This window comes from Salmo salar, chromosome 14, assembly GCF_965601325.2.
Source record: "Salmo salar chromosome 14, fSalSal1, whole genome shotgun sequence".
In the NCBI taxonomy this organism is placed as follows: domain Eukaryota; kingdom Metazoa; phylum Chordata; class Actinopteri; order Salmoniformes; family Salmonidae; genus Salmo; species Salmo salar.
In genome coordinates, this window is record NC_138304.1 from 99,203,598 (window position 1) to 99,228,597 (window position 25,000).

At 46.2% G+C, this 25,000-nt stretch overlaps 1 protein-coding gene across 2 annotated transcripts in view; it reads left to right on the forward strand.

Moving 5' to 3' along the window:
- LOC106570633 (F-box/LRR-repeat protein 2) overlaps positions 1-25,000 on the forward strand; it is a 44,271-nt gene that overhangs the window by 210 nt on the left and 19,061 nt on the right. For both annotated transcript variants that reach the window (XM_045694963.2, XM_045694962.2), the window contains exons 1-2: positions 1-142; positions 23,093-23,154. The exon at positions 1-142 is cut by the window's left edge. In XM_045694963.2, the coding sequence (XP_045550919.1) occupies positions 113-142; positions 23,093-23,154 (92 nt within the window). In that variant the 5' untranslated portion in view covers positions 1-112. The remainder of the gene's footprint in view (positions 143-23,092; positions 23,155-25,000) is intronic.

A 25,000-nucleotide genomic window follows, 5' to 3' on the forward strand; every position in this document is an offset into this window, starting at 1 on the left:
CTTCTCCCACCAGCAGCCCTTCCAACGACACAGGCTACAAAAACAATAGGGTATCCGCCAAACCTAACGCTTAGCCCCAGACGTGTTGTGTACGGTAACACCCTCCGCAGATATGAACGGCATCACCAAGGGCAGGTTTGAGGTAAGAGCTGCAGGAACGGGACAGGAGTGTGTATGTAAACGGATATGAACGGTAGTAGGTTTTCCGTAGGGTGTTTGTGCGTGCACGGTTTGAATTGTACATGCTGGAGGGAGCTGGGGCTCTGTTGGTTAAGGGTAATCTGAAATCCTGTAATTGTCCAGACAGACGCACAATCTGACTGCTGCAACACCGAGCTCAGTCTGTGGGACAGGAGCGACGGATAGGGCTGGTTGCCAGTTAGGGGCTGGTTGCCAGTTAGGGGCTGGTTGCCAGTTAGGGCTGGGGCTGGCTGCCAGTTAGGGGCTGGTTGCCAGTTAGGGCTGGGGCTGGTTGCCAGTTAGGGCTGGGGCTGGTTGCCAGTTAGGGCTGGTTGCCAGTTAGGGCTGGTTGCCAGTTAGGGCTGGTTGCCAGTTAGGGGCTGGTTGCCGGTTAGGGGCTGGTTGCCGGTTAGGGGCTGGCTGCCAGTTAGGGGCTGGTTGCCAGTTAGGGGCTGGCTGCCAGTTAGGGGCTGGTTGCCAGTTAGGGGCTGGCTGCCGGTTAGGGGCTGGTTGCCGGTTAGGGGCTGGTTGCCGGTTAGGGGCTGGTTGCCGGTTAGGGGCTGGTTGCCGGTTAGGGGCTGGCTGCCGGTTAGGGGCTGGTTGCCGGTTAGGGGCTGGTTGCCAGTTAGGGGCTGGTTGCCGGTTAGGGGCTGGTTGCCAGTTAGGGGCTGGTTGCCGTTAGGCTGGTTGCCAGTTAGGGCTGGTTGCCAGTTAGGGCTGGTTGCCAGTTAGGGCTGGTTGCCGGTTAGGGCTGGTTGCCATGTTAGGGCTGGGGCTGGTTGCCAGTTAGGGGCTGGTTGCCAGTTAGGGGCTGGTTGCCAGTTAGGGGCTGGTTGCCATGTTAGGGCTGGGGCTGGTTGCCATGTTAGGGCTGGGGCTGGTTGCCATGTTAGGGCTGGGGCTGGTTGCCATGTTAGGGCTGGGGCTGGTTGCCATGTTAGGGCTGGGGCTGGTTGCCATGTTAGGGCTGGGGCTGGTTGCCATGTTAGGGCTGGGGCTGGTTGCCATGTTAGGGCTGGGGCTGGTTGCCATGTTAGGGCTGGGGCTGGTTGCCATGTTAGGGCTGAGGCTGGTTGCCATGTTAGGGCTGAGGCTGGTTGCCATGTTAGGGCTGAGGCTGGTTGCCATGTTAGGGCTGAGGCTGGTTGCCATGTTAGGGCTGAGGCTGGTTGCCATGTTAGGGCTGAGGCTGGTTGCCATGTTAGGGCTGAGGCTGGTTGCCATGTTAGGGCTGAGGCTGGTTGCCATGTTAGGGCTGAGGCTGGTTGCCATGTTAGGGCTGAGGCTGGTTGCCATGTTAGGGCTGAGGCTGGTTGCCATGTTAGGGCTGGGGCTGGTTGCCATGTTAGGGCTGGGGCTGGTTGCCATGTTAGGGCTGGGGCTGGTTGCCATGTTAGGGCTGGGGCTGGTTGCCATGTTAGGGCTGGGGCTGGTTGCCATGTTAGGGCTGGGGCTGGTTGCCATGTTAGGGCTGGGGCTGGTTGCCATGTTAGGGCTGGGGCTGGTTGCCATGTTAGGGCTGGGGCTGGTTGCCATGTTAGGGCTGGGGCTGGTTGCCATGTTAGGGCTGGGGCTGGTTGCCATGTTAGGGCTGGGGCTGGTTGCCATGTTAGGGCTGGGGCTGGTTGCCATGTTAGGGCTGGGGCTGGTTGCCATGTTAGGGCTGGGGCTGGTTGCCATGTTAGGGCTGGGGCTGGTTGCCATGTTAGGGCTGGTTGCCATAATAGGCTGGTTGCCATGTTAGGGCTGAGGTTGGTTGCCATAATAGGGCTGGTTGCCATAATAGGGCTGGTTGCCATAATAGGGCTGGTTGCCATGTTAGGGCTGGGGCTGGTTGCCATGTTAGGGCTGGGGTTGGTTGCCATGTTAGGGCTGGGGCTGGTTGCCAGTTAGGGTTGGTTGCCAGTTAGGGCTGGGGTTGGTTGCCATAATAGGGCTGAGGCTGGTTGCCAGTTAGGGCTGGTTGCCAGTTAGGGCCTGGTTGCCAGTTAGGGCCTGGTTGCCAGTTAGGGCTGGTTGCCAGTTAAGGCTGAGGCTGGTTGCCATAATAGGGCTGGTTGCCATAATAGGGCTGGTTGCCATAATAGGGCTGGTTGCCATAATAAGGCTGGGGCTGGTTGCCAGTTAGGGCTGGAGTTGGTTGCCAGTTAGGGCTGGGAACATGGTTAGGGGCTGATGCCTTAAGGACAGGGCTGGGAACATGGTTAGGGGCTGATGCCTTAAGGACAGGGCTGGGAACATGGTTAGGGGCTGATGCCTTAAGGACAGGGCTGGGAACATGGTTAGGGGCTGATGCCTTAAGGACAGGGCTGGGACTGGGGTAGCTGTTATTATAGTCATTATAGTTCTCTGGTAATGATTGCAGTCAGAACTACTATGCCTGGGTAAGCAAACAACATGGGGTATAGGGCTGAGGCTGGGACCAGGGTATAAGGGGATTGATAGGCTGGGGTATAGAGCTGAGGCTGGGACCAGGGTATAAGGGGATTGATAGGCTGGGGTATAGAGCTGAGGCTGGGACCAGGGTATAAGGGGATTGATAGGCTGGGGTATAGAGCTGAGGCTGGGACCAGGGTATAAGGGGATTGATAGGCTGGGGTATAGAGCTGAGGCTGGGACCAGGGTATAAGGGGATTGATAGGCTGGGGTATGAGCGAGGCGGCCGGGGGGTGAGGCTGGGGGAGCGGGCGGGACCGGGTATAAGGGATGGCTGGGGATGGACGGGCTGGGCCCGGTATAGGGGGAGGCTGAGGCTGGGACCAGGGTATAAGGGATTGATAGGCTGGGGTATAGGACTGAGGCTGGGACCAGCGTATAAGGGATTGATAGGCTGGGGTATAGGACTGAGGCTGGGACCAGGGTATAAGGGATTGATAGGCTGGGGTATAGGACTGAGGCTGGGACCAGCGTATAAGGGATTGATAGGCTGGGGTATAGAGCTGAGGCTGGGACCAGGGTATAAGGGATTGATAGGCTGGGGTATAGAGCTGAGGCTGGGACCAGGGTATAAGGGATTGATAGGCTGGGGTATAGGACTGAGGCTGGGACCAGGGTATAAGGGATTGATAGGCTGGGGTATAGGTGGTGGGCTGCAGAGAGAGAATGGGTTGGGCTTAGGGACTGGGACCAGGGCTGGAGATTGGTTTGGGCTATATATATATATATATATATTTTTTTTTTACCTTTATTTAACTAGGCAAGTCAGTTAAGAACAAATTCTTATTTACAATGACGGCCTAGGAACAGTGGGTTAACTGCCTTGTTCAGGGGCAGAACGACAGATGTTTTACCTTGTCAGCTCAGGGATTCGATCTAGCAACCTTTCGGTTACTGGTCCAATGCTCTAACCACTAGGCTACCTGCCGACCCCACCCTATAGGGGTGAGGCCGAGACGATTTAACCTGGAGCCTTGAATTTGTTTATAGCCCATATAGGCAACTACTCTAAAGCTAACTGCCCTACAAAAGTCAGTGTTATTCAGTGTCGTATGTAAGTCGTCTCCCACCTCTCTCTGTCAGTAACAGACTCGTTGGGTTGGTCACGCTGTAGAACTGTCACGCGTTGCGGCAACATGCATGTTATATAGGAACCAGGCTGCTGGAGTTCAGACTGGAGGGTGGACAACATGCATGTTATATAGGAACCAGCCTGCTGGAGTTCAGACTGGAGGGTGGACAACATGCATGTTATATAGGAACCAGCCTGCTGGAGTTCAGACTGGAGGGTGGACAACATACATGTTGTATAGGAACCAGGCTGCTGGAGTTCGCCTGCTGGAGTTCAGACTGGAGGGTGGACAACATGCATGTTATATAGGAACCAGCCTGCTGGAGTTCAGACTGGAGGGTGGACAACATGCATGTTATATAGGAACCAGCCTGCTGGAGTTCAGACTGGAGGGTGGACAACATGCATGTTATATAGGAACCAGCCTGCTGGAGTTCAGACTGGAGGGTGGACAACATACATGTTATATAGGAACCAGCCTGCTGGAGTTCAGACTGGAGGGTGGACAACATACATGTTATATAGGAACCAGCCTGCTGGAGTTCAGACTGGAGGGTGGACAACATACATGTTATATAGGAACCAGCCTGCTGGAGTTCAGACTGGAGGGTGGACAACATACAGACCTTTGCAGATAGAAATGTCATAACTAGAGCTAACATGATTCCTCGCTTAACAAAGTTAGGCTATGTCTGTTCTACATAATAGGGATTGTGCCGTACTGAACACATTAGGTAGGGTAGCATGTGATCTGTAATGGTTATCTTGCTGCGTGTGTGTGTGTGTGTGTGTGTGTGTGTGTGTGTGTGTGTGTGTGTGTGTGTGTGTGTGTGTGTGTGTGTGTGTGTGTGTGTGTGTGTGTGTGTGTGTGTGTGTGTGTGTGTGTCAGGCCTGGCTCCAGGATGAATCCATGGCGGGGGGGGGGGGGGGCATAACTAGTATTGCTTTAGAGCCCTAAATAAACAAAGTAGATTGGTCCTACTGCTGTTCAAATGTACAAAAATCTATCTGGAATGTTTCATATGATAACAGAAAGGTATGTGCCCCACTACGACATACCAACACACACAGATCAGCTGACAGGAAGAGCAACCACTAGTCTGTCAAATATTCTTACAGGCTTCATAGCTTAAACTTCAATACTTAGAACTATAGGCTAGATTTCTGTAGAATTTGTGTCGCTCTGCCATGAGCGTAACCTACGTTAAGCCAAGCCACCGCTTCTTCAGCCGCATAATATTTTCTGTGGGAGAGTTTCAGAAAAGCTAACTAAATCAAACTAAGTGCGGGTATTCATAGCTGAAGTGAAATGTCCTACATGACAGTAGACAGTTTTGAATCTGGCGCGAATAAGAGTAAACACCCATTCAGATAGTAACACGCTGTAGCAAGAGAGCAGGGAGGGGGACGAAGAAGAGTAAACACCCATTCAGATAGTAACACGCTGTAGCGAGAGAGCAGGGAGGGGACGAAGAAGAGTAAACACCCATTCAGATAGTAACACGCTGTAGCGAGAGAGCAGGGAGGGGACGAAGAAGAGTAAACACCCATTCAGATAGTAACACGCTGTAGCAAGAGAGCAGGGAGGGGACGAAGAAGTAGGCTGTGTCGTTTTCCTAGTTATTGACATCACTTTTAGAGTAGCCTATCACACAACGGCTGTGTGTGATGTAAACGAATAATAACAGAGTGAAATGTTTGCCTACTTCTTTTTAGTTAGACTGCACACGGTATTGGTCCTAAACTACTGCGACATACAACATGTACAGAAATGTAGGCCTATCTGAAACGCAGCCATGTACACAACTGTCATTTCGTCCACAAGAAAGCATGTGATGTTGAAGAGAAGCCCCGGGAAGATTGGTAGCCTAAGATGCGCTCATTAAAACAGCACACAGCGTAACCATAGATTCAGGACCGCCAGTCAGCGAGATGAAAGGATGATGCTCTGCCAATCCAAGCACCTCTGAAGTGGACAGCCAGGACAATGGGAGAGCACAACCAATAAGCTACATTGGTCATTGTCTCTATACCAATCAAATAATGCAAAGCTGGATATCCATCAATAGCAATTAGACAAGTCACAGAAATCTAACATGCATTGAAGTAAAAAGCAAAGGCCTAAAGTAACTATACATTAAAAAAAAATCTTCCAAACAACCAGGCTTACATGAGTGGAAAAAGAATGAATTGCTAATTCTGGTATGGCGGCCAGCGACATGGTGGTGGTAGCTTACCATTTTAGAAGACAGAGCCTCCACCAGTTGACTATTTTCTTTGCTAAATCATGATGACATTTTCCTCACCACGGCATCCAAAGTGCTAAAAAAAAAACAGTTGTTTAGGCGACACCGCATCTCGTTTCCATCATCATGCTGACCCACTGTGCTTTCACAGAGTTTGTCATGAGTCTGTCGTCTGCTTGAAGCTGGTGTGGTCCTGCCCTTCTGGCATGCCTCCCAAAGCTTTTCCAATTCAGCATCACATTGCAGTTTTTCTACATACGAGTTTGACACCGGTGTGCAGAGCAGTAGTTTCTGACTGCAGTAACTTGTTAGGAGGGCCAAAGAGCCCCAGGATTGTGTGAGTCATGTTAGCAATACACTTAAAGCTTGGCTCTGTCACTGCTTTCAATAAGCCTATGGCCCCAAGTCTGACATCTGTGCCATATGCACAAGTAGATTGGATTTCACCAAGCCATCTCTGATGTTGTCACTTGATTTCAAAATGACTGACACCGTGGCAAGGTGGCCAGTCCATGTCTGATCAAGAAGTCTTCTTCAGTTTCTCCCCAGTGTACCGTGCAGCCACCATGGGGTTTTCTAAAGTCATCGTACAGAGAGCTGCACACGTTGAACAAGTCCTCCATCGCCTCCTCAGATGACATAGCTGCACCACAACCAACTGGAGACGCTACAAAAGGCCGCTTTTCTCCCACTGAAAATGCGTCTGGGGTAACGCTGGCTCCTCATCACTGATGTGGCTGGGGTAACGCTGGCTCCTCATCACCGATGTGGCTGGGGTAACGCTGGCTCCTCATCACCGATGTGGCTGGGGTAACGCTGGCTCCTCATCACCGATGTGGCTGGGGTAACGCTGGCTCCTCATCACTGATGTGGCTGGGGTAACGCTGGCTCCTCATCACTGAGGTCGTCTGGTGGCTGGGGTAACGCTGGCTCCTCATCACTGAGGTGGTCTGGTGGCTGGGGTAACGCTGGCTCCTCATCACTGAGGTGGTCTGGTGGCTGAGGTAACGCTGGCTCCTCATCACTGAGGTGGTCTGGTGGCTGGGGTAACGCTGGCTCCTCATCACTGAGAGGTGGTCAGGTGGCTGAGGTAACGCTGGCTCCTCATCACCGATGTGGCTGGGGTAACGCTGGCTCCTCATCACTGAGAGGTGGTCTGGTGGCTGGGGTAACGCTGGCTCCTCATCACTGAGAGGTGGTCTGGTGGCTGGGGTAACGCTGGCTCCTCATCACTGAGAGGTGGTCTGGTGGCTGGGGTAACGCTGGCTCCTAACGCTGGCTTGTTGTGATGTTACCCTCGTGCTGCTGGTGCTAGGCCCTGACTCTTCTCCATCTTGTTGGTCAGCAGGCAGCGTGTGGGATGGCCAGACTGCGTGTGGGATGGCCAGGTTGTGCATTTGCTGCTAGGCTCCTCAGCCTTGGTGGTCGGGCTAGCAGGCTGCTCGTGAGTTCAGCATCTGTCTTGAAAATGGTGGTCCTCAGGTTTTTTTTTCTCTTGGCAGTGCCCAGCCATTTTGGGACATCCATGCTGATCAAAGCTTAGCCAACTAGCTGTAATTACTCACTGCGCCACTACCAACACTTAACGTAACTAGCTGTAGTGTTTGCAAAAGTGAGCAACCTTTTTCTCTCTCAGCAATAAAAAGAACGGTCAATTTGACCCCGCCCTGGGATCCAATGAGCTTCCTAAAAAAGGTAAAGAAGGCGGTACCTTATTTATTTAATTTTATTTATTTTACCTTTATTTAACCAGGTAGGCAAGTTGAGAACAAGTGTTACCAGTTTTAGAGATTTTTGTAGTTCGTTACAATCATTGGCAGCAGAGAACTGGAAGGAGAGGTGGCCGAAGGAGGAATTGGCTTTGGGGGTGACCAGAGAGATATACCTGCTGGAGCGCGTGCTACAGGTGGGTGCTGCTATGGTGACCAGCGAGCTGAGATAAGGGGGAACTTTACCTAGCAGGGTCTTGTAGATGACCTCGAGCCAGTGGGTTTGTCGACGAGTATGAAGCGAGGGCCAGCCAACGAGAGCGTACAGGTCGCAGTGGTGGGTAGTATATGGAGCTTTGCTGACAAAACGGATGGCACTGTGATAGACTGCATCCAATTTATTGAGTAGGGTATTGGAGGCTATTTTGTAAATGACATCGCCGAAGTCGAGGATCGGTAGGATCCTGGATTGGAGATGTTTGGCAGCATGAGTGAAAGATGCTTTGTTGCGAAATAGGAAGCCAATTCTAGATTTAACTTTGGATTGGAGATGTTTGATGTGAGTCTGGAAGGAGAGTTTACAGTCTAACCAGACACCTAGGTATTTGTAGTTGTCCACATATTCTAAGTCAGAACCGTCCAGAGTAGTGATGCTGGAAGGACGGGCAGGTGCAGGCAGCGATCGGTTGAAGAGCATGCATTTAGTTTTATTTGTATTTAAGAGCGGTTGGAGGCTACGGAAGGAGAGTTGTATGGCATTGAAGCTCGTCTGGAGGGTAGTTAACAGTGTCCAAAGAAGGGCCGGAAGTATACAGAATGGTGTCGTCTGCGTAGAGGTGGATCAGAGACTCACCAGCAGCAAGAGCGACATCATTGATGTATACAGAGAAAAGAGTCGGCCCAAGAATTTAACCCTGTGGCACCCCCATAGAGACTACCAGAGGCCCGGACATCAGGCCCTCCGATTTGACACATTGAACTCTGTCTGAGAAGTAGTTGGTGAACCAGGCGGGGCAATCATTTGAGAAACCAAGGCTATTGAGTCTGCCGATGAGGATGTGGTGATTGACAGAGTCGAAAGCCTTGGCCAGGTCAATGAATACGGGAGCACAGTATTGTTTCTTATCGATGGCGGTTAAGATATCGTTTAGGACCTTGAGCGTGGCTGAGGTGCACCCATGACCAGCTCTGAAACCAGATTGCATAGCGGAGAAGGTGCGGTGGGATTCGAAGTGGTCGGTAATCTGTTTGTTGACTTGGCTTTTGAAGACTTTAGAAAGGCAGGGTCAGATAGATATAGGTCTGTAGCAGTTTGGGTCAAGAGTGTTCCCCCCATTTGAAGAGGGGGATGACCACAGCTGCTTTCCAATCTTTGGGAATCTCAGGTGACACGAAAGAGAGGTTGAACAGGCTAGTAATAGGGGTTGCAACAATTTCGGCAGATAGTTTTAGAAAGAAAGGGTCCAGATTGTCTAGCCCAGCTGATTTGTAGGGGTCCAGATTTTGCAGCTCTTTCAGAACATCAGCTGACTGGATTTGGGAGAAGGAGAAATGGGGAAGGCTTGGGCGAGTAGCTGTGGGGGGGGGTGCAGTGCTGTTGACTGCAGTAGGGGTAGCCAGGTGGATAGCTTGGCCAGCCGTAGAAAAATGCCTATTGAAATTCTCAATTATAGTGGATTTATCGGTGGTGACATTTAAACTGAGTCCCCTTCTACTGGTCCAAATGTCAGTTGGCACAATGAAAACATCAGCTAGTTGCAATAGGTCTCTCAGCTTGCCTTCCATGGGGCATGATGGGGCATGAGGATGTCTCTGACCGTTCTATAGTAAGGTGGTGTGTAGCCTTGGCTTCCATGGGGCATGAGGATGTCTCTGACCGTACTATAGCAAGGTGGTGTGTAGCCTTGTTGAGCTGCAAAGTACCACATTCCTTCCTATTCTCCCTTTTAGTTAGGGGTTAGTAAGCTATATAAAAAAATTTAAAAAGCCTCATCCTATTGCCTCTCTTCCGAGACACTGCCGGGATTTTACATGCAGAAAAGTTAACTTGGAATGTGTCTTTCTCCTGCAAAGTTCGTTGCTGCTGTGTCTCGTTCTCTATAAATACAAATTCAAGCTTAATTAGCCTAATGATAATTAGGCAAATTACCATAAATTAGCACCAAAATAAGCCTAGGTTTTAACTCCAACCCTGTTCCTGGAGAGATACCCTCCTGTAGGTTTTAACTCCAACCCTGTTCCTGGAGAGATACCCTCCTGTAGGTTTTAACTCCAACCCTGTTCCTGGAGAGAGACCCTCCTGTAGGTTTTAACTCCAACCCTGTTCCTGGAGAGATACCCTCCTGTAGGTTTTAAGTCCAACCCCGTTCCTGGAGAGATACCCTCCTGTAGGTTTTAACTCCAACCTCAGTTGTAACTAACCTGATTCAGCTTATCAACCAGCTAATTACTAGAATCAGGTACGCTACATTAGGGTTGTAGTGAACCTACAGGAGGGTCTCTCTCCAGGAACAGGGTTAGAGAGCCCTGGCAAAATAACCCTATCAAAATAACCCTATCAAAACCAAAAGCTCCTTGAAAGAGGTATATGTCAGGCCTATTGGGGCAGAATCATTGATAGAATGAAAATTAACACATTTTATTTTTGGCTTATAAATACTTTGCTACCTTGACACAGTTAGCTACACTTAGCTAGTTACCCACCTTTTTCCTTTATTAGCATGTGCACATAGTACACCATCATGCTTTCAGGATACGTGTCTTTTCAGATTCCACAATGACTCTTTAGTTGTGGACACTACATCACAGCACTCCCTCTGTTGCTCTTGGTCCTCATCTTTAAGTCACCTTGATTTTGCACCTGTGTCTTTTATCAGTTTCTTTATGAAAATACTTAGCTTACTCCATGACCGTAGCTAAAGCAAGGGGTTATAGCAGCACACAAGTAGCCTACAAATGCATGCTGGGGCGGGCATGCCCTAAGCTCGTGAGGTGAACGGTACTTGAGCAAAATTGGAGGGGGTGAGAAGGCCGACACTCCAGCCTTTGGGGAAACCCGGTCCATGTAAATTGGGCATGCTCCGCTCACAGGTGAAGGATTCTTTTAAAAGAACATTGAGTTCTACAAACAGTTGTTACAACAACAAGAAAATAGCTTCAAGTGTTGTGTCCAAATACTGGTGGAGTCGACTAATAAAAGAATGGATGATCTGACCAGAGAAGTCCAAGACCTGAAGAACAGTTTGCGGTTCTCTCAGGGTCAGCTCGATGAGTTTAATTAAAACAGGAAGTTGACAGAAATCAGTAAGTTTTTGAGAGAGGACATCAGTTCTGTAGGTGAATCCATTATAATCAGATTTCTCCGTCATTGTTATCTTGAGGGACAATCAAGACAGGACAACATTGTTGTGGAGAGACCTGGACGGAGTCTGAAGAAAGAAATTTGAAATTATTTTGGAGAAACTGAAGATGGATCAAAGGCAGATTGAGGTGGAGCCCAGGCCCACCACAGGCCTGGAGAACCCACCACAGGCCTGGAGAACCCACCACCGGCCTGGAGAACCCACCACCGGCCTGGAGAACCCACCACCGGCCTGGAGAACCCACCACCGGCCTGGAGAACCCACCACCGGCCTGGAGAACCCACCACCGGCCTGGAGAACCCACCACAGGCCTGGAGAACCCACCACCGGCCCACCACAGGCCTGGAGAACCCACCACAGGCCTGGAGAACCCACCACAGGCCTGGAGAACCCACCACAGGCCTGGAGAACCCACCACAGGAATGGAGAACCCACCACAGGCCTGGAGAACCCACCACAGGAATGGAAAACCCACCACCAGCCCAGGTGACAGGCCCAGGCCGATAGTGGTCAAGTTCCTAAGGTTAAAGGACAAGGTAGCTGTTCTGAACCGAGCCAAGAACTTGAGAGGAACATATAGTAAGTACATCTTCCTCAATGAGGACTATCCTGAAGCTGTGTGCCAGAAGAGGAAAGAACTTATCCCAGCCATGAAAGCTGCCGGAGCGCGTGGGGACATTGCTTACATCTGTTATGACAGGCTCATTGGTCACCCTCCCTCCCAGAAGCCTGGAAGGGATGAGAGAGCCAAGCCTGTGGTTCGTAGCATCAACCCTGCAGCACACACACACACACACACACACACACACACACACACACCAACTGATTATTAGATCGACTGCTGAATGTTTATTTGTTTTGTTTGATCTTTTCCATGTGATGTCTATTTCTGATAAGCTATGAAGGAAAGCACTACGAACAGCCCATATACATTTATGTAGCCTTAGAAATAAGGTTCATGAAATCAATAACTTGCTAACGTCATATAACATTCATAAATTAGCCATTTCTGAGACTCACTTAGATCATTTCTTTGATACAGCAGTAGCAATACAAGGCTATAACGTCTACAGGAATGCCTATGGGACAGGAATGCCTATGGGGGAGGTGTGTGTATCTCTGTAATGCTTCGAGAGGATCTCATGACAAAATGTTTTTGAAGTGTTGTGGTCATATAAAGCCTAATCTTTTGGGGTGTTGCTATAGGCCACCAAGTGCTAACAGTCAGTATCTAGATAATGTGTGTGAAATGCTTGATAGTGTATGTGATGTTAACGGAGGTCTATTATCTGGGTGACCTGAACATTGGCTGGTTAGCAACTAGCTGTTCTCTCAACAGGAATCTTCTGTGACTAATGGCTGTAATATAACCCAGGTTATCACTCAGCCAACTAAAGAGCAAACCAATAGTGTTGGATCTGTGACATCCACTTGTATTGATCATATCTTCACTAAGGCTGCAGAGCTTTGCTCAGCAATATCAGTTCCCATTGGCTGTAGTTAGTGACCAGAACATTGTGGCAATAACAAGGAAAGCCAAAGTGCCAAATGTTGGTCCTAAATTAATTCATAAGAGATCATACTAAATGTTTTCTCAGGACTCTTGTTGAAGATTTTTTTTAAATGTGTGTTGGTCTGACGTGTATGAGGAAGTGAATCCAGATGCAGCACTGGAAGTATTTGTAGAAATATTCCTGCTAATTGTTGATAAGAAAGCACCTGTTAATAAATGAACTGTTAGAGCCCTCTGGATTAATGATTCATAGAAAAATGTTATGGTTCTTTTATCTATTGTGTTTTGTTGCTTTTTGGTGCTATTTCTCTGTCTGCATGCTACGTGTTTCTCTGTCTGCATGCTACGTGTTGCTCTGTCTGCATGCTACGTGTTGCTCTGTCTGCATGCTACGTGTTGCTCTGTCTGCATGCTACGTGTTGCTCTGTCTGCATGCTACGTGTTGCTTGTCCTATGTTTCTCTGCATGTGTATAATATATATATATATATATATATAACTATTGAGAATGGTAGCAGACTGTATTACCACCAGGTATAATAGACAACATTGATGGTAAACTATTGAGAATGGTAGCAGACTGTATTACCATATAGACAACCTAGATGGTAAACTATTGGAGAATGGTAGCAGACTGTATTACCTCCAGGTATAGACAACCTAGATGGTAAACTATTGAGAATGGTAGCAGACTGTATTACCACCAGGTCTAGACAACCTAGATGGTAAACTATTGAGAATGGTAGCAGACTGTATTACCTCCAGGTATAGACAACCTAGATGGGAAACTATTGAGAATGGTAGCAGACTGTATTACCATATAGACAACCTAGATGGTAAACTATTGAGAATGGTAGCAGACTGTATTACCATATAGACAACCTAGATGGTAAACTATTGAGAATGGTAGCAGACTGTATTACCACCAGGTCTAGACAACCTAGATGGTAAACTATTGAGAATGGTAGCAGACTGTATTACCACCAGGTCTAGACAACCTAGATGGTAAACTATTGAGAATGGTAGCAGACTGTATTACCATATAGACAACCTAGATGGTAAACTATTGGAGAATGGTAGCAGACTGTATTACCTCCAGGTATAGACAACCTAGATGGGAAACTATTGAGAAAACTATTGAGAATGGTAGCAGACTGTATTACCACCAGGTATAGACAACCTTGATGGTAAACTATAGATCATGGTAGCAGACTGTATTACCACCAGGTATAGACAACCTTGATGGTAAACTATAGATCATGGTAGCAGACTGTATTACCACCAGGTATAGACAACCTTGATGGGAAACTATAGAGAATGGTAGCAGACTGTATTACCACCAGGTATAGACTACCTTGATGGTAAACTATTGAGAATGGTAGCAGACTGTATTACCATATAGACAACCTAGATGGTAAACTATTGAGAATGGTAGCAGACTGTATTACCACCAGGTCTAGACAACCTAGATGGGAAACTATTGAGAATGGTAGCAGACTGTATTACCACCAGGTCTAGACAACCTAGATGGGAAACTATAGAGAATGGTAGCAGACTCTATTACCACCAGGTCTAGACAACCTTGATGGTAAACTATTGAGAATGGTAGCAGACTGTATTACCATATAGACAACCTTGATGGTAAACTATTGAGAATGGTAGCAGACTGTATTACCATATAGACAACCTAGATGGTAAACTATTGAGAATGGTAGCAGACTGTATTACCACCAGGTATAGACAACCTAGATGGGAAACTATTGAGAATGGTAGCAGACTGTATTACCACCAGGTATAGACTACCTTGATGGTAAACTATTGAGAACGGTAGCAGACTCTATTGCTAACCCTATTTGTTATATACTGTATTTAACCAAAGCCTAAAGGTGTGTGTGTGTGTGTTGTCTGTGTCCGTCCACAGGTGTGGAATGAAGCTAAAATAATTCCACTGCCTAACAACAGTAAAGCACCCTTTGCTGGCTCTAACAACCCGACCAATCAGTTTGCTGCCTGTTCTTAGTAAACTGATGGAGAGAAATGTGTTTGACCAAATACAATGCTATTTTTCAGAGAACAGGTTAACTACTGACTTTCAGCATGCGTATAGAGAAGGACACTCAACTTGTACTGCTCTGACTCAGATGACTGATGATTGGTTAAAAGAAATGGCTAATTACACACACAGTGCCCTCCACTAATGTTGGCACCCTTGGTAAATATGAGCAAAATGGGTTCTGAAAAAAATTATATTATTTATCCTCTTGGTCTTTCATTCAAAATATTCACAAAAATCTAACCTTTTTAATTAAAGTAAAATAATTGAAAGAAAAAATAAATTATCATCATAAAACAAATATTTCTCAAGTATGTGTGCCACTGACACTCCTTCATTCAATACTTTGTGCAACCTCCCTTTGCCAAGATAACAGCTCTGAGTCTTCTCCTATAATGTGTAATGACGTTAGAGAACACATGGCAAGGGATCCGAGAGCATTCCTCCATACAGAATCTCTCCAGATCCTTCAGATTCTGAGGTACACGCTTGTGGACTTTCCTCTTTAGCTCTTCTGTGGGGTTTAGGCCAGGGGCAGGGGCGGAAATCCCGGGGGGGACGGGGGGGACACGACCCCCCCCCATCCTGGGAAAAATATGATTTGTCCCCCCCAATATATCACTGAAACATAACTATGTAATTTAAATAATATTAATAATACGCAATGAAAGCAATTGTGCTGATTATAGACACTTAATAGCGCGTTTTTAAGTTTCAAAAGATTGCGACCCCCCCCCCCCCCCCGCCCGCCCTTTGCCTCACAATGGTTTGATCCACTGCCAGTTCCTTAGTTTGCACGTAACTGCCGTGAGGTTCATCCAGTCAATCGCGCACACACACACTAGCTGAATATGCAGAGCTAGCGCGCAAATATTAACTATTAAGCTAGCTAGTACCTATTCCATTTATGTGGCCTCGTCAAAGATGGAATCTTTGCTATCGTCAATGTATTCCAAGAATCGCATGCAGATAATGTAAGTTAGTGCTTCAAAGTCCCTGTGATAAGGTTAGCGATAAACTGAAGTCCAAACTGAACAGAACTACACTGCTGCAAAATCTGGACCCCTACAAATCAGCTGGGCTTGACAATCTGGACCCTTTCTTTCTAAAATTATCTGCCGAAATTATTGCAACCCCTATTACTAGCCTGTTCAACCTCTCTTTCGTGTCGTCTGAGATTCCCATAGATTGGAAAGCAGCTGCTGTCATCCCCCTCTTCAAAGGAGGTGACACTCTTGACCCAAATTGCTACAGACCTATATCCATCCTACCCTGCCTTTCTAAGGTCTTCGAAAGCCAAGTTAACAAACAGATTACCGACCATTTCGAATCCCACCGCACCCTCTCCGCTATGCAATCTGGTTTCAGAGCTGGTCATGGGTGCACCTCAGCCACGCTCAAGGTCCTAAACGATATCTTAACCGCCATCGATAAGAAACAATACTGTGCTGCCGTATTCATTGACCTGGCCAAAGCTTTTGACTCTGTTAACCTGTTAGGGCTAGGGGGCAGTATTGACACGACTGGATAAAAAACATACCCGATTTAATCTGGTTACCACTCCTACCCAGTAACTAGAATATGCATATACTTATTACATATGGATAGAAAACACCCAACATTTTCTAAAACTGTTTGAATGCTGTCTGTGAGTATAACAGAACTCAAATGGCAGGTCAAAACCTGAGAGATTCCTTTACAGGAAGTGGCCTGCCATTTCTTGAACTTGTTTTCCATCTCTATCATTTACTAAGGATCTCTGCTCTAACGTGACACTTCCCACGTCTTCCATAGGCTCTCAGAGCCCGGGAAAAAACAGAATGTCGTCATTCCAGCCCCAGGCTGAAACACATTATCGCCTTTCTCAAGTGGCCGATCAAGGGACACTGGCTTATGCGCGTGACCCCGACCGCCCCCGCCTTTGGGATTTTTTCCTCTGTTTGCCGAAAAGGAGATTCCCTGTCGGAATATTATCGCTTTTCTACGAGAAAAATGTCGTAAAAATTGATTTTAAACAGCGGTTGACATGCTTCGAAGTACGGTAATGGAATACTTAGAATTTTATTGTCACGAATTGCGCCATGCGCGCGACACTTCTTTACTATTTCGGATAGTGTCTGGAACGCACGAACAAAACGCCGCTATTCGGATATAACGATGGATTATTTTGGACCAAACCAACATTTGTTATTGAAGTAGCAGTCCTGGGTGTGTATTCTGACGAAGACAACAAAAGGTAATCAAACTTTTATAATAGTAAATATGATTATGGTGAGTGCTAAACTTGCCGGGTGTCTAAATAGCGAGCCCGTGATGCCTGGGCTATGTACTTAGAATATTGCAAAATGTGCTTTCACCAAAAAGCTATTTTAAAATCGGACATATCGAGTGCATAGAGGAGGTCTGTATCTATAATACTTAAAATAATTGTTATGCTTTTTGTGAACGTTTATCGTGAGTAATTTAGTAAAATGTTAGCGAATTCCCCGGAAGTTTGCGGGGGGTATGCTAGTTCTGAACGTCACATGCTAATGTAAAAAGCTGGTTTTTGATATAAATATGAACTTGATTGAACAAAACATGCATGTATTGTATAACATAATGTCCTAGGGTTGTCATCTGATGAAGATCATCAAAGGTGAGTGCTGCATTTAGCTGTCTTCTGGGTTTTGGTGACATTATATGCTGGCTTGAAAAATGGGTGTCTGATTATTTCTGGCTTGGTACTCTGCTGACATAATCTAATGTTTTGCTTTCGTTGTAAAGCCTTTTTGAAATCGGACAGTGTGGTTAGATTAACGAGAGTCTTGTCTTTAAATGGCTGTAAAATAGTCATATGTTTGAGAAATTGAAGTAATAGGATTTTTAAGGTTTTGAAAATCGCGCCACAGGATAGCAGTGGCTGTTACGTAGGTGGGACGAATTCGTCCCGCCTAGCCTAGAGAGGTTAATCACCACATCCTCATCGGCAGACTCAGTAGCCTTGGTTTCTCAAACGATTGCGTCGCCTGGTTCACCAACTACTTCTCTGACAGAGTTCAGTGTGTCAAATCGGAGGGCCTACTGTCTGGACCTCTGGCAGTCTCTATGGGGGTACCACAGGGTTCAATTCTTGGGCCAACTCTTTTCTCTGTATACATAAATGATGTCGCTCTTGCTGCTGGTGAATCTCTGATCCACCTCTACGCAGACGACACCATTCTGTACACTTCTGGCCCTTCTTTGGACACTGTGTTAACCTCTATGGGACCGGCGGGACGAATTCGTCCCACCTACGTAACATCCACTGCCAGCCTGTGGCGCGATTTTCAAAATCTTCAAAATCCTATTACTTCAATTTCTCAAACATATGACTATTTTACAGCCATTTAAAGATAAGACTCTCGTTAATCTAACCACACTGTCCGATTTCAAAAAGGCTTTACAACGAAAGCAAAACATTAGATTATGTCAGCAGAGTACCAAGCCAGAAATAATCAGACACCCATTTTTCAAGCCAGCATATAATGTCACCAAAACCCAGAAGACAGCTAAATGCAGCACTCACCTTTGATGATCTTCATCAGATGACAACCCTAGGACATTATGTTATACAATACATGCATGTTTTGTTCAATCAAGTTCATATTTATATCAAAAACCAGCTTTTTACATTAGCATGTGACGTTCAGAACTAGCATACCCCCCGCAAACTTACGGGGAATTCGCTAACATTTTACTAAATTACTCACGATAAACGTTCACAAAAAGCATAACAATTATTTTAAGAATTATAGATACAGACCTCCTCTATGCACTCGATATGTCCGATTTTAAAATAGCTTTTTGGTGAAAGCACATTTTGCAATATTCTAAGTATATAGCCCAGGCATCACGGGCTCGCTATTTAGACACCCGGCAAGTTTAGCACTCACCATAATCATATTTACTATTATAAAAATGTCATTACCTTTTGTTGTCTTCGTCAGAATGCACACCCAGGACGTCTACTTCAATAACAAATGTTGGTTTGGTCCAAAATAATCCATCGTTATATCCGAATAGCGGCGTTTTGTTCGTGCGTTCCAGACACTATCCGAAATGGTAAAGAAGTGTCGCGCGCTTGGCGCAATTCCTGACAATAAAATTCAAAGTATTCAATTGCCGTACGTCGAAGCATGTCAACCGCTGTTTAAAATCAATTTTTACGTCATTTTTCTCGTAGAAAAGCGGTAAAATTCCGACAGGGAATCTCCTTTTCGGCAAACAGAGGAAAAAATCCCAAAGGCGGGGGCGGTCGGGGTCACGCGCATAAGCTAGTGTCTCTTGATGGGCCACTTGAGAAAGGCGATAATGTGTTTCAGCCTGGGGCTGGAATGACGACATTCTCTTTTTTCCCGGGCTATGAGAGCCTATGGACGACGTGGGAAGTGTCACGTTAGAGCAGAGATCCTTAGTAAATGATAGAGATGGCAAAGAAGTTCCAGAAATGGTCAGACAGGCCACTTCCTGTAAAGGAATCTCTCAGGTTTTGACCTGCCATTTGAGTTCTGTTATACTCACAGACACCATTCAAACAGTTTTAGAAAATTTAGGGTGTTTTCTATCCATATGTAATAAGTATATGCATATTCTAGTTACTGAGTAGGAGTGGTAACCAGATTAATTCGGGTATGTTTTTTATCCAGCCGTGTCAATGCTGCCCCCTAGCCCTAACAGGTTAACAACCCTCCAGACGAGCTTCAATGCCATTCAACTCTCCTTCCGTGGTCTCCAACTGCTCCTAAACACAAGTAAAACTAAATGCATGCTCTTCAACCGATCGCTGCACCTGCCCGCCTGTCCAGCATCACTTCTCTGGACGGTTCTAACTTAGAATTTGTGGACAACTACAACTACCTAGGTGTCTGGTTAGACTGTAAACTCTCCTTCCAGACTCACATCAATCATCTCCAATCCAAAGTGAAATCTCGAATTGGCTTCCTATTTCGCAACAAAGCATCCTTCACTCATGCTGCCAAACATACCCTCGTAAAACTGACCATCCTACCAATCCTCGACTTCGGCGATGTCATTTACAAAATAGCTTCCAATACCCTACTCAACAAGCTGGATGCAGTCTATCACAGTGCCATCCGTTTTGTCACCAAAGCCCCATATACTACCCACCACTGCGACCTGTACGCTCTCGTTGGCTGGCCTTCGCTTCATAGTCGTCGCCAAACACATTGGCTCCAGGTCATCTACAAGACCCTGCTAGGTAAAGTCCCCCCTTATCTCCGCTCACTGGTCACCATAGCAGCACCCACCTGTAGAACGCGCTCCAGCAGGTATATCTCTCTGGTCACCCCTAAAGCCAACTCCTCCTTTGGTCGTCTCTCCTTCCAGTTCTCTGCTGCCAATGACTGGAACGAACTACAAAAATATCTGAAACTGGAAACACTTATCTCCCTCACTAGCTTTAAGCACCAGCTGTCAGAGCAGCTCACAGATCACTGCACCTGTACATAGCCCATCTATAATTTAGCCCAAACTACTACCTCTTCCCCTACTGTATTTATTTATTTATTTTATTTATTTTGCTCCTTTGCACCATATTATTTATATTTTATCTCTGAACTTTCTTCAAACTACAAATCTACCATTCCAGTGTTTTTCTTGCTATACTTTATTTACTTTGCCACCATGGCATTTTTTTGCCTTTACCTCCCTTATCTCACATCATTTGCTCACATTGTATATAATCTTTTTTTTTTTTTTTATATATATATATTTTTTTTTTCTTCTACTGCATCATTGATTGTAGGTTGTTTTACTCCATGTGTAACTCTGTGTTTTTGTATGTTGTCGAACTGCTTTGCTTTATCTTGGCCAGGTCGCAATTGTAAATGAGAACTTGTTCTCAACTTGCCTACCTGGTTAAATAAAGGTGAAATAAAATAAATAAATAAATAAACACTCTCTTCTACCATTGTCTTAAATATAATTAATGGTCTCGTTGCAAAAGCTAAATTGTCGCAAGGGAACTTTTATTTATTTTATTTCACCTTTATTTAACCCCGTAGTTGGAGGGCCCCGTAGTTGGAGGGCCCCGTAGTTGGAGGGCCCCGTAGTTGGAGGGCCCCGTAGTTGGAGGGCCCCGTAGTTGGAGGGCCCCGTAGTTGGAGGGCCCCGTAGTTGGAGCTGTATTGTCAGATTTCAGTGCAGCCTTTTAATGTTATTGATCATACATTGTTATTAAAGACACTGACTTGCTATGACTTTACATGACCTGCCATCACCTGGTTGGAGAGTTAGGCCTATTCAACCAATAGAACCAAGAGAGTGTTCTTCAGTGGAAGCTTCTCTAACATCGGATATGTACAGTGCGGTGACCCTCAGGGCAGTTGCCTTGGGCCGTTACTCTTCTCTATTTTTGCAAATGATTTGCCACTGGTCTTACACAAAGCTAGAGTGACTATGTATGCAGATGACTCCACACTCTACATGTCAGCACCCAAAGCCAGTGACATCACTGACATTCTAAAACAAGGAGTTACAGTCAGTATCAGAATGAGTGATTTAATAATAGACTGGTCTTAAATACATCGACAACTAAACGCATTGTGATTGGTTCAAAACATTCTCTATGACATAAACCTCAACTGGAGTTGTGTATAAAGGGTGTGACCATTCAACCATTTCAGGAAGCTAAACTCCCAGGTATAACATTATATAGTCAGTTATCATGGTCAAGTCGTATTGACTAAGTTGTTGTGAAGATGGGGGAGGAGTCTGTTTAATAAAAATATGTTCTGTGTTTTTGACACAAATCAACTACTAGTTATCCAGGCTCTGGATAATGAGCTGTACTAGTTATCCAGGCTCTGGATAATGAGCTGTACTAGTTATCCAGGCTGTGGTCTTGTCTCGTCTTGATTACTGTCTGGTAGAATGGACTAGGTTAGAGGATATGGGCAAGTGCAGCAAAGAGAGCAGCTTGTCCTTAACTGCACGTACAGAACTAACATCAACATGCCGGTCTTTCCTGGTTGAGGGTTGACCTGAGATTAACTACATTAATTCTTGTTTTTGTGAGAAATATTATTGTTGAAATTTAGAAAATTGTCTGTATAATCAACTTACATATAACTGACACCCATACATACCCCACCAGACATGCCACCAGGGGTCTCTTCACACACCCATACATACCCCACCAGACATGCCACCAGGGGTCTCTTCACACACCCACACATACCCCACCAGACATGCCACCAGGGGTCTCTTCACACACCCATACATACCCCACCAGACATGCCACCAGGGGTCTCTTCACACACCCATACATACCCCACCAGACATGCCACCAGGAGGCTCTTCACACACCCATACATACCCCACCAGACATGCCACCAGGAGTCTCTTCACACACCCATACATACCCCACCAGACATGCCACCAGGGGTCTCTTCACACACCCATACATACCCCACCAGACATGCCACCAGGGGTCTCTTCACACACCCATACATACCCCACCAGACATGCCACCAGGAGCCTCTTCACACACCCATACATACCCCACCAGACATGCCACCAGGAGCCTCTTCACACACCCATACATACCCCACCAGACATGCCACCAGGAGTCTCTTCACACACCCATACATACCCCACCAGACATGCCACCAGGGGTCTCTTCACACACCCATACATACCCCACCAGACATGCCACCAGGAGCCTCTTCACACACCCATACATACCCCACCAGGGGTCTCTTCACAGTCCCCAAATCCAGAACGAATTCAAGGCAATGCACGTTATTATACAAAGCCATGATCACATGAAAATCCATTCCTTCTCAAACAGCTAAATTTGCTTTAAAAACGCCAACAAACACAACGCCTCTCCCCTATCTGGCCTAGCTGTAATGTCTGTCAATGTTTTTAAAATGATGTCAATTCTAAAGTATTTTTCTCTGTCATTTCTTTTTCATTATGTGGTGGACCCCAGGAAGACTTGCTGTCACCACTGCAGTCGGCTAATGTAATGGGGATCCCAATCAAATCTATAATGTTCCTCTCTTCTGAGTCTTCGCCAGTAAATTAGGATACTCCCTCTCGTTACCTTCCCTTCCCTATTTCTTCCTCTCTCTCGTTCCCAGTCTCTCTCGGTAACTGTGTTCTATTGTGTTGCTAGGCGCTGTTTATGTAGCTGTAACTCTTAACATTCCTAAATCAATCTTTGGTGTCTCAGCGGACTCTCTATATCTCTTGTCTGTGTGTGTGTGTAGGCCTGTGTGTGTGTGTAGGCCTGTGTGTGTGTGTGTAGGCCTGTGTGTGTGTGTGTGTGTAGGCCTGTGTGTGTGTGTGTGTGTGTGTAGGCCTGTGTGTGTGTGTGTGTGTAAGCCTGTGTGTGTAAGCCTGTGTGTGTAAGCCTGTGTGTGTAAGCCTGTGTGTGTGTGTGCGTGTGTGTGTGTGTGTGTGTGTGTGTGTGTGAGAGTTCTATTGGGTGCTTGTTACCATGGTGACAGTGTCTCTGATGTGGATTCTCTCTCCAGGTGTTTTCCTCCAGTGATGAAGCTCCAATTAACAAGAAGCTTCCTAAGGAGCTGCTGCTCAGGTTAGTTACACACACACACACACACACACCTGAGTGCTCGCCCCAGGGCTTAAAGTGGGAGGGTAACTTATTAAAAAAGGACATGGCTGCCCTCACTTAGCAGACTGTTAACCTGGAGTGGTTAGGGGGGTGTGTGTGTGTGTGTGTGTGTGTGTGTGTGTGTGTGTGTGTGTGTGTGTGTGTGTGTGTGTGTGTGTGTGTGTGTGTGTTTCTTTAAAATGTATGTCCTACTAGCTATGCGACCTACAGAGGCTGTGTGTAACCCTACTCATCTGAGATCACTGTCTCTAATACACACACACACACACACACACACACACACTGGTATAATGGTGTGTATATAGGTGGGTTCTGTCTGTCTGAAGTTCACACAGCTGGAGCTGAGCACTGCGGAATTTCCCACAGAGGCTATTTATAGTACAAACAACACATACAGAGCCTTCAGAAAGTATTCCCACTACTAGACTTAGTCCACATATTGTTGTGTGGATTAAATAGAGATGATGTGTCGCTGACCTACACACAATACCCCAAAATGTCCAAGTGGAATTACGTTTTTACAAATGAATTCATTAAAAGCTGAAATGGCTTGAGTTAATAAGTGTTTAACCTGTTTTGTTATGGCATGCCAAAATAAGTTAAGAGTAAGAATGTGCTTAATAAGTTGCATGGAATAGTGTTTAACATGATTGTTGAATGACCACCTCATCTCTGTACCCCACACATACAGTTATCTCTAAGGTCCCTCAGTCGAGCAGTGAATTTCAAACAGACCAGGGAGATTTTCCACATTTTATGTTTACATTTAAATCGCTCTGGATAGGAGCGTCTGCTAAATGACGTAAATGTTAACTGCCTTGCTCAATAGCAGAACGGCAGATTTTCCCACCTAGTCAGCTCGGTGATTTTAAACCAACGACCTTTCGGTTACTGGCCCAACACTCTGAACCGCAAGGCGACCTGCCATTGGCCTCATGGTGAAATCCCTTCCTCTCCGCCAACTGAGTTAGGAAGGACACCTGTATCTTTGTAGTGACTGGGTGTATTGATACACCATCCAGAGCTTAATTAATAACTTCACTATGCTCAAATGGATATTCAATGTCTACTTCTTAAATGTTTACCCATCTAGCAATACGTGTCCTTTGCGAGGCGTTGGAAAATCTCCCTGGTCTAATCTGTGTTTGAAATTCACTGCTCGACTGAGGGACCTGACAATTATCTGTATGTGTGGGGTACAGAGATGAGGTAGTCAATCAAAAAGCATACCCATAACATGGTGCAGCCACCACCATGCTTGAAAATATGAAAAGCGATACTCGGTGATTGTTTCCCCAAACATAACACTTTTTATTCAGCACTTAAAGTTAATTTCTTTGCCATTATTTTTTTCAGTTTTACTTTAGTGTCTTTTTGCAAACAGGACGCATGTTTTTGGAATATTTTGTTTCTGTACAGGATTCCTTTTCACTCTGTCATGTAGGTTAGTATTGTGGAGTAACTACAATGTGGTTGATCCATCCTCAGTTTTCTCCTATCACAGCTAATAAACTCTAACTGTTTTAAAGGGAAGGTAAAGAGGGATACATAGTCAGTTGTACAACTGAAATGTGTCTTCCACATTTGAACCCCTCTGAATCAGAGAGGTACGTGGAGGCTGCCTTCATCGAGGTCATCAGCGCCTGGGGAGAAGTTGTTGTTGTTGAACTGTGTGGACCAGTATGGAGGGAATAGAGGATTCAATGTATTCACTCAACAGAAACACTCACAGCTGTAATCGCTCCCAAAGGGTGTGAATACTTATCTAAACGAGATTTCTGTATTTCATTTTCAATACATTTCAGCA